At 40.0% G+C, this 17,910-nt stretch overlaps 2 protein-coding genes across 3 annotated transcripts; one reads left to right on the top strand and one right to left on the bottom strand.

Moving 5' to 3' along the window:
* Window positions 1–537: 537 nt before the first annotated feature.
* On the top strand, window positions 538–12,480 carry LOC117914957 (craniofacial development protein 1). 2 transcript variants are annotated; one of them, XM_034830489.1, is made up of 6 exons: window positions 539–650; window positions 4,602–4,658; window positions 4,740–4,829; window positions 4,947–5,065; window positions 5,146–5,328; window positions 11,775–12,480. In XM_034830489.1, the coding sequence occupies exons 3-6, from the start codon at window positions 4,769–4,771 to the stop codon at window positions 12,144–12,146; spliced, it is 735 nt and encodes a 244-aa protein (XP_034686380.1). In that variant the 5' UTR covers window positions 539–650; window positions 4,602–4,658; window positions 4,740–4,768; the 3' UTR covers window positions 12,147–12,480. The 2 variants fall into 2 exon arrangements, with proteins under 2 accessions (XP_034686379.1, XP_034686380.1); XM_034830488.1 differs by lacking the exon at window positions 4,602–4,658 and having other exon boundaries at window positions 538–650.
* A 1,027-nt stretch (window positions 12,481–13,507) lies between these two features.
* LOC117914956 (dihydrolipoyl dehydrogenase, mitochondrial) lies at window positions 13,508–17,672 on the bottom strand. The gene is made up of 2 exons (XM_034830486.1): window positions 17,298–17,672; window positions 13,508–15,043 (listed from the first exon to the last, which is right to left on the bottom strand). The coding sequence occupies exons 1-2, from the start codon at window positions 17,553–17,555 to the stop codon at window positions 13,793–13,795; spliced, it is 1,509 nt and encodes a 502-aa protein (XP_034686377.1). The 5' UTR covers window positions 17,556–17,672; the 3' UTR covers window positions 13,508–13,792.
* Between the last annotated feature and the right edge of the window lie 238 nt (window positions 17,673–17,910).

Here is a 17,910-nt window from a genome sequence, read left to right on the forward strand (position 1 = left end):
TTGCCCTAATGGGTCGGGGTTGACTTAGCCCAGTCTGGTCTGTAGCACAATGTGGGTGACCGGCCAGGCCCAATATGCAATTCCTGACTCAACCCAAATTCATATGGGCCGGGCTCGTATGAATTTTTAAATTTTTTAAGTGTTTTTAAAAAAAAAAAATACTTTTTTTTATATTTAGCTTGTTTGATAAGTTTTTAAATATATTTTAAAATAATTTTTATTTATAATACTTTTTAATCCTTATCCATAATTATTTTTAAAAAATAAATAAAAATAATTAGAATTGTTTAAACAGTATCATTATTATTTTTATATTTGATGTTATATATTTTCTGTTTTTAAAAACTATTTTTATTTTTATTTTCAGAAAAAAAAAACCTGTTTTAAATTTTTAATTAAAAAAACAGTTGCCAAACAATCTCAACATTTCCTCCCTACTAAAGTTACCTTACTATGAAGTGATATAGACAATATTGCCCTTATAGACCCATCTAAAATCCGACCCGGAAAAAACCCGTTGAAGTCAGCAAAGCCCTAAAGTTTATTCCTTTCCGCCCTTGTGAGTTGCGAACAGCAGGCGCAAGTCACTGCGTCGATCAGTCGATGAATGTCAGCTTCAATGGCTACAACCAATGGATTCGACCCCTCAGGTACTTTAATCTAATTCATCCCCCAAAACTCTATTTGTTCCCCGAGAAAACTGGTTGCATTTAAGCTTTTCCTGGAAAATTACTTCTCTGTTGTTTATTTTATTTATTCACTCAGGATCCGGCGATCTCAATTAAGTAGGTTTATCAACTGTTCTAGATCTCTGTCTGCGCTTCCTTTTTTTTTTTTTTTCTATTTCTTTTTTCTCTGTTAGGTAGAATGTTCTATTGAAAAGTTGGGCTTTGTTTGGTTACTGAGAAAATAGGAAAGGGAATTAATTGAAATTCTGATATTAATGCTTGGAACCCGAGCAAACAAACATTCCTTGTGTTTGGACCTAGTACAACGGTTCGGCTCAGTTTTCTCAGCAACTAAACTGAGGGTTAGGATTTTATTTTTAATTTTTAAATTTGTTTTTTTTTATCTTTTTTTTTTTTTTTTAACAATTCTTTACATTTATTTTTGTTGCATGCGGGTTTTATGAATTTTTTGGATGCTGGAAGATTGGGGCAATTCAGTGGGATATAGTGCAATTCTAGTTTATGCAGTTTTAGGGTTAGTGGATGTGTGTAGGTAATTGCTATTTTAGGTTTTTTTTTACACTTTGAATGTTGGGAAGGGAAGGAGAATGCATAAGAAAGAAAATGATTTTTATGCTTTTTCTTGCCCTTGCTCCATTCTTTCATGTAAAAAAAGGATTGATTCTTGTGGTTCTGTTTGACTATAAGTTGAGCGTTTCTTCTACATTATGCTATGTATGTATGGTGGAATGTATTGGTATGCATCTATTCATGTGCTTCTTGTGTCGAATTTTGTTTTCTGATGGATGGCTCATATTTGTGCCCTTGTGCATGCTTCTTTTGGAGTCAAAGTCTCTACAATCTAATTTTCCATAACCCCTGAAATGTGCTTTTCTTTTATTCCTTTTGCCTTTTGCCTTTTGCTTTCTGTCTTTTCAACATTGTTACCTTGATTTTCAATTGTAAAGCTCATCAGTCCAGAAACACCCTGCCTGAAGAATCAATGATTTCTAGTATAAATTTTACTTCCATCAGATCTAGATTTAAGTTTTCTAGGAATAACAATGGGGTTCTGATAAATGCTCAGCAAGTTGAAATTTATGTCTTTTTAAATCTAAAATGATTATTTAAATTTGAAGGTTATCTAGAGCGGCTTTTTGTTAGTGCCTCTTATATTTTTTTTTTGATAGGCAAACACACAACAAAAATATATTAGAAAAGGGCGCCTTGAGGCTGACCCAAGCATACAGGATGTATACAAGAGACGCCAATAGGCACAAAAAGAAAAAGAGATACAATACCCGCCCTCAACTAGCGCCTAGCCAATCAAAAAAATTAATCAAAGGAAGAGGACCCTCATTTACAACCGATTTAGTCCACAGCCAAAGATTACAAACAAAAGAATTCTTCAACCTATGAATTGATAACTCTTCATTATCAAAAGCTATCCTGTTTCTTTCCTTCCAAACCGCCCAAAAAATGCACAAAGGGGCTGCGTTCCACACCTTCCTACGCTTCTTGCCCAACTTAAAGCCACACCAACCACTAAGAGTATCTCTAACCGAAGAAGGGAGGACCCAAGTAACACCAAACAAAGCAAACAATAACTCCCATAACCCTCTTGCCTTAGAGCAATGAGTAAGAATATGATCAATTGACTCTTCTTCCATACCGCAAAGGAAGCATCTGTTAGCTAGAGACCGGCCCCTCTTTTTAAGTTGATCCAAGGTTAGCACCTTACCCCAATAAGCTTCCCAAGCAAAGAAGCTCACTTTGGTAGGCACACAAATACTCCAAATATTACTATAAGGAAACTGAACATCTCTTCTTGAAGCTAGCGAACTATAAAGGGACTTAACTGAGAAAATCCCATCTTTAGTCTCTTTCCACAGCATTCTATCTTCCAAAAGAGGATTAAGCTTCCTACCCCGGATTGTCAAAAGTAATCTCTCCACCCCCTCCACCTCCCAGTCATTAAAGGACATAGAAAAGCTAGGATTCCAAACCCCTTCATCTCCCGAATGATCCCATAACTCCACTAGCCAAGCCTCTTTAGATGAAGCAAAGGCATACAAAGAGGGAAACAAATTACTGAGAGAGAAATTCCCACACCAATTATCATTCCAAAATTTCACCCTTCTACCATTCCCCACAGAAAAGACAACTTTGTTTTGCAATAGAGCTCCTTCCTTCCTTATTTCCTTCCACAAGCCTACTCCAAACCCCTCCCTAACTTCTCTAGTATACCAACCCCCTTCTTCCTCCCCGAACTTCCTACTAATGACTTGCCTCCAAAGAGCCTCCCTTTTATTTGCAAACCGCCAGTTCCACTTGCATAAAAGGGCTCTATTGAGAGTAGACAAACGTCTAACTCCCAAGCCACCCTTCCTTATGTCCGAGCATACGGAATCCCAATTTACTAGATGAGGCTTCCTCTCCAAAGCTCCTCCCCCCCACAAAAAATCCCTTTGAATTTTTTCCAATCTTAAACTAACCACTCTTGGCATTCAAAGTAAAGACATCAAGTATATGGGCATACTTGACAAACTACTCCGAATTAGGGTAATTCTACCGCCTTTGGAGATATAATTCCTTTTCCACAAGGCAAGCCTTCTCCGAAATCTCTCTTCCACCCCATCCCAAACAGCCACGGACTTGTGATTTGCCCCCAAAGGGATCCCCAAGTATGAATTTGGCAGCCTTCCCACTTTACAACCTACCTCAAGGGCCAAAGCCTCCAAATTCTCTACTCTCCCAACTGGCAAAATCTCGCTCTTATCCAAATTAATCCTCAATCCTGATATGGCTTCAAACCACATCAACAACCAGCTTAGATGAGCCATCTGATCTTGGGAAGCTTCACAAAAAACTAAAGTATCATCGGCGAACAGCAAATGTGATACCACAGCCCCGTCTCCACTTCTTCCTTGTATCCTACAGCCCGAAAGAAAACCCCCCCTCACTGCTCTAAGGATGAGCCTACTAACCTCTTATATGCCCTATATACATAAAGATCACCCCCATTTTGCTGGCCTCTATTTATTATATCCTCTGTTTGTGTATAAAAGGTTATCCGAACTAGCATGCTGCTTGCTTCAAATTTATATATTAATTGTTCACTTTTTGACTGTTCAATCTTGCAAAGGATTTACATTTTAGATATACTAGCATGCAACACTTTGTGGATCCTTGTTATAGTTTACCTTACCCCTTCTGCGCCTCTATTGATTTTCTTATAAAGACCATGACTTACTTCTTTTTTCAATAAGCTGATACAAACTTTCTTCAATAGCTGATGTGGCATTGTCTGTTGTGTAATGAGCTTATTTTTGTGGTTATGAAGACAAAGAAAAGGTGTCTTGGGCGATATAATGGATGAGGATGGGGACTATACGGAGCTTTTAACTTGTAATTAGTGGTGTTGTTTTTGGAGAACAAGAAAGGATGGTTGACATCCTTATGATAATTGAGCTTTTGAAGCACAAGAATTAAGTGTTTCCAGATTTGGTGAAAAGAATGCTTTGCCAACGTGGACCACCAACTCTGCCATCTTAGGTGTGAGCCAAGTAGTGCTAGTGTGGTGATGCCTAGCTAGTTAAGCAATAGGCTCTAGGTGGTCATACAAATATGTCTGCCAAAATGCAACTAAAAAAATTCTAGATGTACATGAGATGTATTTGACATGGTGTGACGCACAGCTTGATGATCCTTGATTCCTTATTAGGCTGTCCTACAGTGCAGTGCTCCTCAACAGGCAAGTTGCCTGGGGTGTAAGAGCCTAAGAATCAAAATGATTAGATAATTTTAGAGTGTAGACCATTTTGCCTATGGGTGTAAAGCATCTATTTGTAAAATTATATTTATATATATTTTGAAACGATAGGAACTGTTTCATATAATTGATAATCACTAAAATGTCTTTTTTCTTCACAGGCAATATTCACTAAAATAATCTGTTCATCTAAGCTTTTCACAATTTAGATTTTCAAGGTAGGGTCCATTGACTGTGGAGCCTTGTGTATTCATTGTGGCTTCTGCACCCTTCTTTACTGGTTGAACTTTGTGTTTCAGGTGATTTGGAAAAGAAGGACAAGTTATCAATGGAGACTGTCAAAGAAGTTGTAGCTATTTCAAGCTCAGAGGCACAGCCTGAAGAAAGTGGTAAGGGTGTAAAATGTACCTTCAGTCTCACAATTGTTTTTCTTAATGTTTTCATTGTCAAAGCAAAGGATTATTAATGCCACATAAGATAGCTGACAAGCCATTTTGTTCTGCTAGAAAGGAAAGCTCGGGTAGATGCTGTGTGGGAGCAAATGAATAAAGGAGTATCTGTTAAGGTGCTGAAAAATAACAAGCCTAGTTCAACTGTGAACAGAACGTCACATAAAACTTCCACTGTGAGGATTTTCTCATCATCCCTGTTTGTTGTGGAATAGTTGGCTAGACTTCTGTCTCTTACCTTAATGTTATGATATAGGGCTGGATGACATATCTGGGCCTGGGGCCAAAGAAGAGAGGATCTCTTCAGCAAGGTGTACAACAGAAGGAATCTGCTATTACACAGAATGGCACCAACGATGAGGCGAAGAGACTTGCTGCTGCTGCTCTTTCAGCAGTTAAGGATGCTGCAGCTGCTGCTTCAGGCAGAGGAAAAGTTGAAGTAAGCTCATTGTATCACTCATACTGCGATATTTTTTTTTTCTTTTTTGATAAGTAAAGACTTAAATTAAAATTAGAAGAGCTGCCAGAAAAAAGCAGTCCAAAGAATATAAGAAAACAAACCTCCCTTCACCACAACGGCTCAAGCAAATGAGTACAGAATAAGAACCTGAATACTTACCCAACGATTCAAAAAAACCTAAAGTCGGTGGACAATCATTTAAAACAACTTAGACTCAACCCACAGAAAGCATACAAATACCTCATTATCGAATGCAATTCTATTTTGTGCCTTCCACACTGTCCAAAACTAGCACAAAGGGCTTACTTGCCAAACCTTCTTGCACTTTTTTCCTAGAAAAGAACCTTGCCAACCCAACAAAGTCTCTAATTGACAAAGGAAGCACCCAAGAAACCCAAAAAGTATAAAAATCAGCTCTCATAAATCCCTTGTCATTTCACAATGGAGCAACAAATGATCAATGGATTCCGCATGTCCATGGCACAAGAAAAACTGATTTGCTAAAGAACAACCTTGTCTTTGAACTTGATCCAACGTTAAAATTTACCGTGCACTGCCTCCCATTTAAAAAACTAACTTTGGGTTGAACCTAAGAAATCCAAATGCCCTCCATTGGAAAAGATCACCAAAGTCTGGTTCCAACACATTGTAAATGGACTTAACGGTGAACTTACCACTCTATCATTGACCGCAATAAAGTATCTTAAACATCCTTGCAAATTCTCTGCCTTTGCAAACATGCCAAAAATCTCTCCACACAATCCATCTCCCAATCATTAAAAGGTTTAGAGAAACACAGATTCCAACCCCCATCCCCCTTTTTCAATAGAAAAATTCCAAACATTCTCTACCCACGCATCCTTAAAAAGAGATAAAGCAAATGAGGAAGGAAACAAAGCACATAAGAGGTTATCCCCAAACCATCTATAATTCCAAAAAAGTACCCTCCGCCCATTACCCACCACAAAGGAGCATTGAGATCTCATAAGATCCCAATCCTTCCACTTTGCTTTCCACAACCCAACCCCACACCCCTCTTTGACCTCCTGAGTTGCCTGCCCCTCTCTTGTTTTCCCATACTTACCTTGGATTACCTGATTCCAAAAAGCCCCTCTCTCAGTCGCAAAATGCCAACTCCACTTGCAAAGAAGAGCATTATTAAGAACTGAAAGACTTTTAACCCCCAAGCCCTCTCTTCTCTTATGTCGGCAGACAATCACCCACTTAACAAGATGAGGTTTTCGCTTTAATGCCCCACTACCCTAGAGAAGATTCCTCTAAATCTGTTCAAGCTGCAATTGAACAACCCTTGGCAAACAAAACAAAGGCATAAAATAAATGGACAAGCTAGATAAGGTATTGTGAATCAAAGTTACTCTTCCTCATTTGGAAATATAGTGACTCTTCTACAGATAACCTCTTGTGAAACTGCTCTTTCACTCCATCTGAAACTACTGTAGACTTAAACGGAGCACCCAAAGGAAGTCCCAAATAAGAGGAAGGTAGACTACCCACCTTGCACCCAAGCTTAACAAGTACATCATCTAAATTCTTCACCCCCTTCCCATTGAAAATTAACTCACTTTTCTCTAAGTTAATCCTCAACACTGAAATTGCTTCAAACCACATAAGTAGCCAACGTAAATAAGTTATCTAATCCTAAGAAGCCTTGCAGAAAACCAGAGTGTCATCATCTAACAATAAATGAGAAATCTGAACACCTTCCTCAAACTTATCTTTCACTTGACATCTAGAAAAAAACCACCAGCCACCGTCTGCTTCAAAAGACAATTAAGCTCCTCCATGACAATCACAAATAAGATGAAAGAGGATCCCCTTGACGCAATCCTCTAGAACTTGGGAAAAATTCAAAGGGGGTACCATTTACTAAAACATAGAATCTAGCCATGGAAATACACCATCTTATCCACCTAATCCATTTTCCCCCAAAACCCATTTTTTGCAAAACCGGGAGTAGAAAGGACCAATCCACATGATTATGTGCCTTCTCTATGTCTAGTTTGCACAAAAGACCACTCTCTTTACTTTTTAAAATTGAATCAATAGCCTCATTAGCAATAAGCACTGCATCCAAAATTCGTCTTCTCTCCACAAATGCACTCTGAACCTTAGAAACCACTTTTCCAATCATTTTTTTTTAATCTGTTTGCCAACACCTTAGCCAACCACTTATACAACTTATACACCCCTCACCAAACTGATTGGCCTAAAATCCCTCAAATCCTCGACACCCCTTTTCTTAGGAATTAACACAAAAAAGGTAGCATTTAGACCTTTTTCAAAACTGCCACTCATGGAACTCCCTAAAAAACCCATCACCTCATCATTTACAAAATTCCAAGAAAACTGCCAAAAACCCATAGAAAAACTATCCGGCCTAGGAACTTTGTCCCTACTAAACCTGAAAGAGCACTAAAAACCTCCTCCACAGTAAAGGGCTCCTCCAATAAAGCAGCCTCTTGAGCCTCAAAACCCTCAAACAGCAAGCCATTTAAACTTGGTCTCCATTCCCCTAAATCAGAAAGCAGATTCTAAAAAGCTTGAGCCATCCCTTCCTTAATATCCTTTTCCTCGGACAACCACACTCCGTTAATCTTAATTTTGGCCAATAAATTCCTTTTACAGAGGCATTAGCCATCTTATGGGAAAAAAAAAAAAAAGTATTTCTATCCCCCTCCTTTAACCAAACCTCCCGAGATTTTTGTCTCCAAGAATTTCTTCCAACAAAACCCACTCCTTATACTCCTCCCTTGCTTCTCTTGTGCTTCAACCTCCTCCATAGACAAAATACAGGACCTCTCCTTTGCATCCCAAAACGCCACTTGCTCCAATGCCCTAGCCTTCCTCACTTCAAGCTGGCCAAAAACTTCTCTATTCCAAGTCATTAGATGAAACTTCAACGCTTTCTGCAGCCAAAATAAAACTGAAGGAACCACGAAAGTTGAACCCCTCTCACCAAGATTTGAGCAAATCCTTAAACCCCTCCACTTTTAACCACATATTTTCAAAACAAAAAGGCATAGGACCTCTCCTCAACCCTCCCCCATCCAACAAAATAGGGAAATGATTGGACACTGGTCTAGGGAGCACACACTGCATTGCTCCACTGAAATGAGTTTCCTACCCCTCAGAAACAATAAACCGATCTAGTTTGGACTAAATTTGATTGTTCAAACCACCACTCCAAGTAAAAGGGCCACCCAACAAAGGAAGATCTCTAACTATAAATCCTCAATTAGATCAGAAAACCTCCGCATCACTCAAGTTAATCTACCTCCACTACTGCGTTCACATGGAAACCTGATCAGATTAAAATCATCTGCAACACACCAAGGTTCACCTTAAAGACCTTTGATCACCCCTAATTCATCCCACAACAATTCTCTCTCTTTGCAGCATTGGCCCATAAACCCCTGAAAAGCTCCTACTAAAATTGTTTTGACAATTTTGAAACCGACACGAAACCGAAAACTACCCCACTTCCAACTCAACCAATTGCAATACCCTTTTATCCCATAACATTAAAATACCTCCAGCCACACCTTTCAAATTCACCCCAGCCCAATCTAAAAAATGCCCCACACCAAGACTATACATCAACCCCATAGACAATTCTTGAAGCTTTGTTTCCTATAAACAGATCAAGTCCGCTCTCTGAGACTTAATCAAAGCCTTACTAACCTTCCTTTTATTTCTTATCAGTAGCCGCTCTTACATTCCAAGATAAGATTCTGATCCTCATCTAACACTGGAAACACTGCCCCTACTATCCACCCTTGAACCAGAATAGTTTATGGACCACTCCATTTTTTTCAACTCCCTTTTAAACGGTGAAGACTCCAAGGTTTTCCTCCTCCCTCCATTCCCAAGCCTCTGCCAATCTCATCTCTCTTTCATCTTCTTGAGCAATTGCAAAATCTCCATGTCAAACCCCTCAATCGGCATCCCCAAACAACTGAACCTTGTCAAACAGCTGTAAGACCAGCAATCTGGCAGCCAATCATAAAAAAAACCCTCCCCCATCTCCTGAGTCTCAGACACAGCGTCACCCAACCCAAACTCCACCACAGCTGAACGAGGTGCATCCACCTCCTCTCCATCAGCCAACACTACCCGGAATGGGGCTATAGATTCCCCTTCCAAAGCTCCCGCTCCCACACCAACAAAAGAGTCCTCAACAGTGGCCACCACTGCCCTTTCCAGCCCAGAATAGAAGAAGAAACTCATCCCCCAAAGAAAAGGAAGAATTTGTAGCCAGAAAGGAATACCTAGAAACCTTCTCCAAAAGCGCTTCATCGGTGATGCAAACATGACAAAACTCTGGCGGCCCTGTTCCATGCAAGTGGCAGCACCACCAGCCACCTCCTCAAGCAACCTCCCACCCACTCCAGCTCTCCACCCCAACACAGAATGCTCCTGCTGCCCAACACCCAAAGCCTTAGAAACAATGGGGTCCTTATCTAACCCGCAAGGAGGCTCCCACCTGAGGCCCAGACCCACTTACCTCACCTACTTACCATCAACTGGGCTGAGTCACTTAACTGAACTTTGGGTCAAAAAGACGGAAGCCCACCTGACCCCAAACAACTACCCTCCCCCAAAGTCAAATCCTCAGCAGAGCAGCCCACCTCCTTAGGCCCAAATGCAACCCCACTTACAACCTCTCCTCCACCTACCACTTGGCCACCTCCAAACACAGTAACCACACCTGCACTGGTACCAAACTCATCAGCAACAGCCACCTCTCTACCCTGGAATTCAGCACCAGAACACGACAAAGCTGCCTTCACCAACTGCAAATCCAGCGAAGACAAGTTCACCCTACGTCCAGTGCATAATCCTTCACTGCTGCCACTCCTAACCTCCAGAGTCTCTCCACCACTGCTTCTGGAAGACGGAACAGCCACCGACACCCATGGTGGAACCTCCCACCACAACTGGATTGCAAAACAAAGAGATCCAACAACCAACTGCAAAGAACCAGACAAACCCTTACCTTCTGATTTCACCAAAACCCATGCCCATTGCTATTGTACAAAACCAGCGGTATCCTCATCCACAGCGACGAAACCACCACAGCAATCCCCAATTTTCCAAAACATGTTGCGACTCCAAAAATTAAGGGGAAGACCCAGCACCCTCACCCACACCTCCTTAGCAAGCCCTCCAGTCCAACAGCCATCCACTTCTGGTCCCCACTTCTGCAAAACTAAAAGCTTCTCTCTAAACCAATGGGAGCCTCTCTGCAACACCCTTTCAGCTTCAAAACTATCCTCAAACTCAAACAGAAGAAGTGCCCCATGCAACTTGGAAATCTTGAGCGCTTCAGATGCCAAGAATTAATACCCCAATTCCGCAACGCAAACAAATCTGGAATGAAAGCAGCATCCTCTCCCCAACGACCAACCAAGCACCACCCCAACTGCTCCTCTCTATGCCTCAGTTCTGGACCCCCAAAATGGTCCCAAATCGCATCCCCTAACCTGTCACCCTTTTGTTTTGACAACATCAGCAAAAGACCTTGAATCCTTTCGCACAGGCACAGCAGGCCCAGAAGAAGGAACGCAAAGAGAACGCAGCTTCAGCCAAAGTGGCCGGCCCCTCTGCAAACCCTTTACCCTCAGGAAAGACCTGACAAAACCTCTTCGCTGCATGGTCCAAAACAGAACGAAAAGGGAACTGACCTGCCTGATTAGATTGCTGTTCCAGCCTAAATTTCCTGCCCCCATCCTCCCAACATTTATCAAACTTCCACAGACAATCCTCCTACAACAAGCCTCCACTCCTTCCAAAAGGCAATGAAGGCTTAAATTCCCAAACTGAATCCAAGAAGAAAACCCTCAAACTTCTCTCGACAATGACCCCATGAAGTTTCTCACCAACTACCTCCACTGAAAGTTCAAATGATTTCGACTCCACATCAAAACAACACTTACCTCCTCTCATGCCTTCTCCCCTTTTTCTACATTGAGCATATCAGAAACTATTCAAAAGCTGTCATGTTGTGTCAACATGGATCTCAACATGCTTCCCTTTTTTAATCCCTCTATTTATGCCTGCGTTGAATTTGGCTTCCTAATTGTGATCAATGTAATTTCCAATGGTTTATGCAACTTGACCAAAAAAAAAACGAACTTTAATAATGAAAGGCAAACTTTAATACTTAAGCTAATTTATATGATTGCCTATTTTGACTTATCAGTATGAACTCGTTGGGATTTGCTTCTAGTTCAAAAACTGAACATGCTTTAATATCAAAGCATTGAGGTCAACTAAAAATTCTATGGAACAGCTGCAAAAATGATAAATTTGAAATTCATCTGAATGCCTTAATGGCATTACCTTTCACTGCTTTGTGAATCATATGACAGTTGTATTTCATATTTTTTCTCTCCATGTCACAGATAGTGGAGGTACGGGACTTTGCGGGTGAAGAGATAGAAGTAAAGAAGCTTGTTGATGCTGCTTCAAAGGAGGCATCTGAAAAGGCCAAAGGTCCAGCTGGTACCACATCTGCAGTTGATGCTATTCTAGAACAAATCAAGAAGAAACCAAAACTGAGTGTGCTTGACAAGACAAAAATGGACTGGGGTGGGTTCAAGGAAGACAACAAAGGTCTGGAAGAGGAGTTGGATGCATATAAGAAGAGCTCAAACCAGTATCTGGACAAGGTTTCTTTCTTACAGCGAGCAGATTACAGGGAATTTGAGAGGGAGAGGGATGCTCGGCTGGCTTTGCACGCCAGAAGAAGGCCAGATATGAGTGAGGATCCGTGAAAGTACCATACCTTGCTTTCTAATTAATTTTTTTTTTATAATTATTGTTATTTGGAAATTGAAGGGGAGAAGATATGGAAGAGTTGCAAATTGAACGAGGCTAATTGTTTTTGTATAGTGTGTAGGATGGGATATTCGCCTTCACAGCAATGGGGTTTCCTACTACTTGTATACAAGAAAATCTGTGCCCTCTTTTCTTAGTCAGGGGTCATAGGTCCGTTTGATTCTCCTAATGGGGAAAACCGAGGGATGAAATCTTGTGCAAATGTTCTTGTATCTTTTCCTCTTTTATTTAATGATGACCGATGTTTAATTTTATCATCTATATGTTTTCCTTTGCTATTGCCATTTTCATCTCATGACTCCAAGTTGATCATGGAATCAATAATTTTTAATCCCAGTATTATACAAGCCTTTTCGCACAAGGAAAACAAAACTTCACTCAAAACGCCTTATCAATACCCTCTATGATGACTGATAACAAATAGTAAAGGCTTTTGTTGCTTAATGATTCATAACAAGTAAAGTGAATGACATTGTCAAACAATCCCATATCTTCGTCTGCTGCCTTGTGACTAAGCCATGGTGCGAATGTTTCCTTAACTACTACTCCGGGTGGCGATTGGAAGGCTTGATTTCACGTCAATCGTCCATGCTTGGGATGATGACCCCTGATCAGTCCTTCCCACGCTCTGCCCTTCTCCATCCCTACGCCGCGTTCCTAGTTGATGGTAGTGGCATCTTCTCATCAAAAGCAAATTTCTTAGTTGCTGGTAGGGTTATCTCCTCATCAAAAGTGATCCCAATTAGAGGCTCACGTTCTTTATACCACCACCACACCTGAAACGTTTCATGCCTCCGTTTGATTGCTGAGAAAAGATATGATAAAGCACAGAGAAAGGAAAAACAGAAACCAATACCTTCGTAGTAACAGAAGCAACATTGAAGCACGTCCCACTGAGATTACCAGCCACATCATTCTTCTCCAATCCGGAGGTGATCAACCTGTACAGAGAGTAGTAGTATCTTCTGGGAAACAATAGATGCATCTCCATTACAACTAAATTATCTAATGCAATCCTCTTACAAAATAATAATCCAACTTCTAGTCATATTTGTGTCAAAGAAATTTGATGCAATTATCATAAAATTATAAACAATCAAATTCAAATTTAAGCAAATTCTATCATTTTTTTCCAGTCTACACCATAAGATTCAACTACCACCCATATTATAGCTTACAAGGCCAAACAACCTCAATACAATAACATACAAATCCCAGAAAATTTTAGAGAGCCAAGTCTCCCCTATGAGCTTAATATCATGATTATTGATGTTTGGTCATCCAAGCCCTTAACATGTAGCAGAAATAGATATAAACTCACTATGACCCCACCCACATGCCATGACCAACATATACATACACCAAATCCGAGTCCAACCAACCCTTCGTATTGTTATTAGGAATTTGCAACACATAAGAAAGCGTAGAGTCAGTCTATAACTGGAGATAAAAATTGAAGGGCAACCACCTTCTGCAGCTTGGATGAGGGAGAAACAAGAAAATGGTATGGTTTTGGCCACAACATTCCAAAAATCTCGAAAGAAAAATTAAAACAAAAATAACAAAGTAATGCCCAGATTTTCTAAATGTGAATGGGCTTGTCATAAGTAGCCATTGCAGCTTCCTTCAATGCTTCACTCATTGTTGGATGTGCATGGCATGTGCGAGCTATGTCCTCGCTTGATGCTCCATAGTGCAAGGCCAACACTGCCTCATGAATAAGCTCTCCAGCATTAGGTCCAAAAATGTGGACTCCCAATATTTTGTCTGTCTCCTTCTCAGCCAGGATCTTGACCAGTCCTTCTGCATCGTCAATGGCCTTTGCCCTGCTGTTTGCCAACAATGGGAACTTCCCAACACAATACTCCACCCCAAGTGCTTTCACCTGCTCCTCAGTCTTTCCAACAGAAGCCACCTCAGGATGAGTATAGACAACCCCAGGGACCATATCATAGTCCACATGGGCTGCCTTGCCTGCTATCATCTCTACACATGCAACCCCATCCTCCTCTGCCTTGTGAGCTAACATGGGACCTGGAATTACATCACCAATAGCATAGACACCTGAAACATTTGTAGAAAATTTTTCATTGACTAAAATTCGTCCAATCTTATCAGTTTCCACTCCAATCTTGTCCAACCCAAGTCCAGCTGTGAATGGAGATCTACCAGCTGAGACAAGAACAACATCAGCTTCAAGTGTGCTCTGCTCACCACCAGCTGCTGGTTCAAGTGTCAATTTAACAAGATCTCCAGATGTGTCAACACCTGCTACCTTTGTTTTGAGCATGAACTTCATCTTTTGCTTCTCGAGAGCACGCTGAAATTGCTTGCGGATTTCCCCATCCATGCTTGGAACAATGTCTGGGGCAAACTCAACTACCGTGACCTCTGAGCCAAGTCGTGCCCAAACTGAACCCATCTCCAGGCCGATGTATCCAGCCCCAACAACCACAAGTTTCTTAGGAATTTCTGACAAAGCTAAAGCTCCAGTTGACGATACAATTCTCTTCTCATCAATGGTGATCCCAGGTAGAGACTTCACATCAGAACCAGTAGCAATAATTATATTTTTCCCCTTCACAACAGCATTACCACCTTCAACGGTGTCCACAGAAACTTCTGATGGGGAGATGAATTTCCCATAGCCTTTGACGTAGTTCACTTTATTTTTCTTAAATAGACCTTCAATACCTCGAGTAAGATTAGCTACAGCTTTATCCTTCTGGCCCATCATGGCAGGTAGATCAACCTCAACAGATGGGAACTTCACACCATGCCTGGCAAATGAATGCTTGGCTTCATGGTACATGTGGGAGGAATGAAGAAGGGCCTGATAATGAGAGAACAAAATTCAGAGTAAGCTAATAAATTTTGATTGAGAGAAGTGTGTGACATGCATCATATGTTACTCACTTGACTCTAGCTCTCTGTCCTTGAAATTTTCCAAAGAAAACTTATCATTTAGCATTTAATTTCCTTGCTTCTAATAGGTTCTGTGTCTCCTACACAAAATTCTATGGAATTCATTGATAATTCTGCACATATACAAGCTTCAAAGGAAGCAGATTCTTCAAGTCGGGCTGTTTTAGCTATTAACATCAGAGGATGAAAAGAATGATTTGGAGGAAATGGAGGTTCTAAAATTAACCTTAAAAACATTTGTGGATCTCTCCTTTTATTTTGTGGTACAATTTGTGGACGAACATTGCACAGAGTCTTGAGGACAGGTGTGGCATAAGCTTTGGGAAGCACAGAAGAGCGCATTATGAAGATTTCTGGAAAGTGAGAGAATTATGATCCATTCTGGATAATAAGCTCGGTGATGGAGTGAGAGCAATAGTGGTTGAGAACATTGATGAGCCCACAAGACCAATAAATATCGAGGACATGGAAGAGAATGTGTGAAATGTAGAGATTTGGGAAGGTGATCACTCTTGGCCCAGACAATCATCTATGCTACTTCAACAAAAAAGAAACTAGAACCAGGCAGGTAAAGCTGACAATTTCAGTCAACTATCCCTCATCGGATTATTATTATTTTTTCCTCTTTCAATAGATATTGTCACACTTAGATAATATGAGTCAATACTCTGCAGTTTATTTGCATATGATATCTGAACATTAAAGCTCTAAAGCATTTTTGTGTTCCGAAATTTTATTCTGAAACTTGAAATGCGGGTAAAAGATCTCATTAGAAGCCAACAAAATGGACCTTTGATGTTTCAACTTTCAAGAGAGCCATGCATGCTCAGCATATGCATAGATGAAGTTCTAATCCATTTTTTCTCCCAATCGTATCATAAGATGTTTTCTTTTGCTACAAATTTCTGGGAAAATACATATCAATCCATTCGGTCTGAAAACTTTTTCTAATCTCTTATCATTAATTAAGCCTTTGGATTCTCCCTATTTTAATCATCATTTCATTTTGGGTGTATCTAAATTTTCTAGGTTCCCACGTGCTGAAACTATTTTGGTAACAATCATATAATTTAAATTATATCAATATTATGAAAAACATATAGATCACCTAATCATATAGACATCATCCACATTTTGATCATTTATATGTAGTTGACATAAAATCCTAGTTTTATGTTGATTTCCACATAGTGACCACTTCCTCTTATTTTGGCTATGTTATACATAAGAAGTGGAATACAAAGACAAAGACTCCCCACAGAATAAGGGTGAAATAAAATGACGTACATGAGTACTTCTGGATAAACATTCAATAGGGCTAAGTCCAATAAAATTGCAATAAGTTCTATGAGACAGCTATAAGACCATCCATGCTTTGCAGTGTAGAATAGTAGACTGCCAAGATGAATGCAGCTGAATGTATCAAGGAGATGCATAAAATAAAGAACAGAAGATGGATATACACATGAGAGATTGGAGTAGCACAAATTAAGATGGTTCTGCCCATGAACAGCAAAGACAAACAATAATGACTAATGAGAATGAATCAGTTTTAAGTGAAAGGTTTTGAGGACTCTGCACCAAGGCGTGGTATCAATGACCAGAGGTATATTGTCAGTTATACCATGTTACCAATTACCTTCCATTTTCCATATCATAATCCAGTTAACAATTATTTTCTAGGCATAATTCAATTGAAAAATCCTGGGAAAAAATGGAGACCCATAATTCAAAACCAAGAATAAAAGATTTGCAAATTTTGGGTGCCCTGATGCCCATCCCTATCGACAGATACAAAAAACTCAGTTTGGCTGTAAAATGAATAAAATCTGATGGATTACCCATGTTACGTACTCATTACAAAACAGATAAATCTTCTAGATTACACGAATTTCAAAACAATAACATTTCCTTCACCCAATAACAACTAACTCCAGTCATACCACAACTCCTCAAACGGATACCACCATTTCATCCAAATCAAACTGTTCCTCAGAGAAACTCCAGATAAAATTAAAAAATAAAAATAAAAATTGAATGAATGAATAAAATTATCAGATCTAACACAAAGTCGCCAGAAATCAAACAAACAACAAAATCCACAGATCCAACGAGAGAAATAAAAATTTCCAAAAAAGAAAAAAAAGGAAACCCTATATTACCTTGGAAGGAATACAACCGACGTTGAGACAGGTACCGCCGAGAGTGCCGCGCTTCTCGATACAGGTGGTCTTGAGACCAAGCTGGGCAGCTTTAATGGCGGCCACATAGCCGCCGGGGCCGCCACCAATCACAACGACGTCGTTTTCATCAGATCCAGCAGAGGCGAAACCCCTAGAGAAGGAAGTGAGCGAGAGAGAATACCGCAGAACACCACATGAGTAGAGATTCTTGCTTCTTCTCGCTAGAGCCATCGCCATTATTTTCCTTTTTCCCTTCCAACTAAAACCAATTCACCCTGTTCGGTGTGGTCTCAGAGAGAATCACTCTTTATTTATCTCTTACGAGCCCAGCTCGAACGCGACCCATTCCTTTCTTTTTCTTTTTCCTTTTTTCATTCCTTTTTTCTTCATTTTTCAATTTTTATTGGGAGAATTAGCCGAAGGGTGGGCTGGGCTGGAATACTCACCGGAACGGTGGACTTTTCTAATAATTTTTTTGAGGATGATTTTAATAGACTTAAATATCAAAACTGTCCTTTAATCCTTACTATATAATTTTTTATTTAAATTTACTATTTAAAACAAAAATATTTTTAAAATTGTTTTTTTTTTT

This window comes from Vitis riparia, chromosome 5, assembly GCF_004353265.1.
Source record: "Vitis riparia cultivar Riparia Gloire de Montpellier isolate 1030 chromosome 5, EGFV_Vit.rip_1.0, whole genome shotgun sequence".
NCBI lineage: Eukaryota > Viridiplantae > Streptophyta > Magnoliopsida > Vitales > Vitaceae > Vitis > Vitis riparia.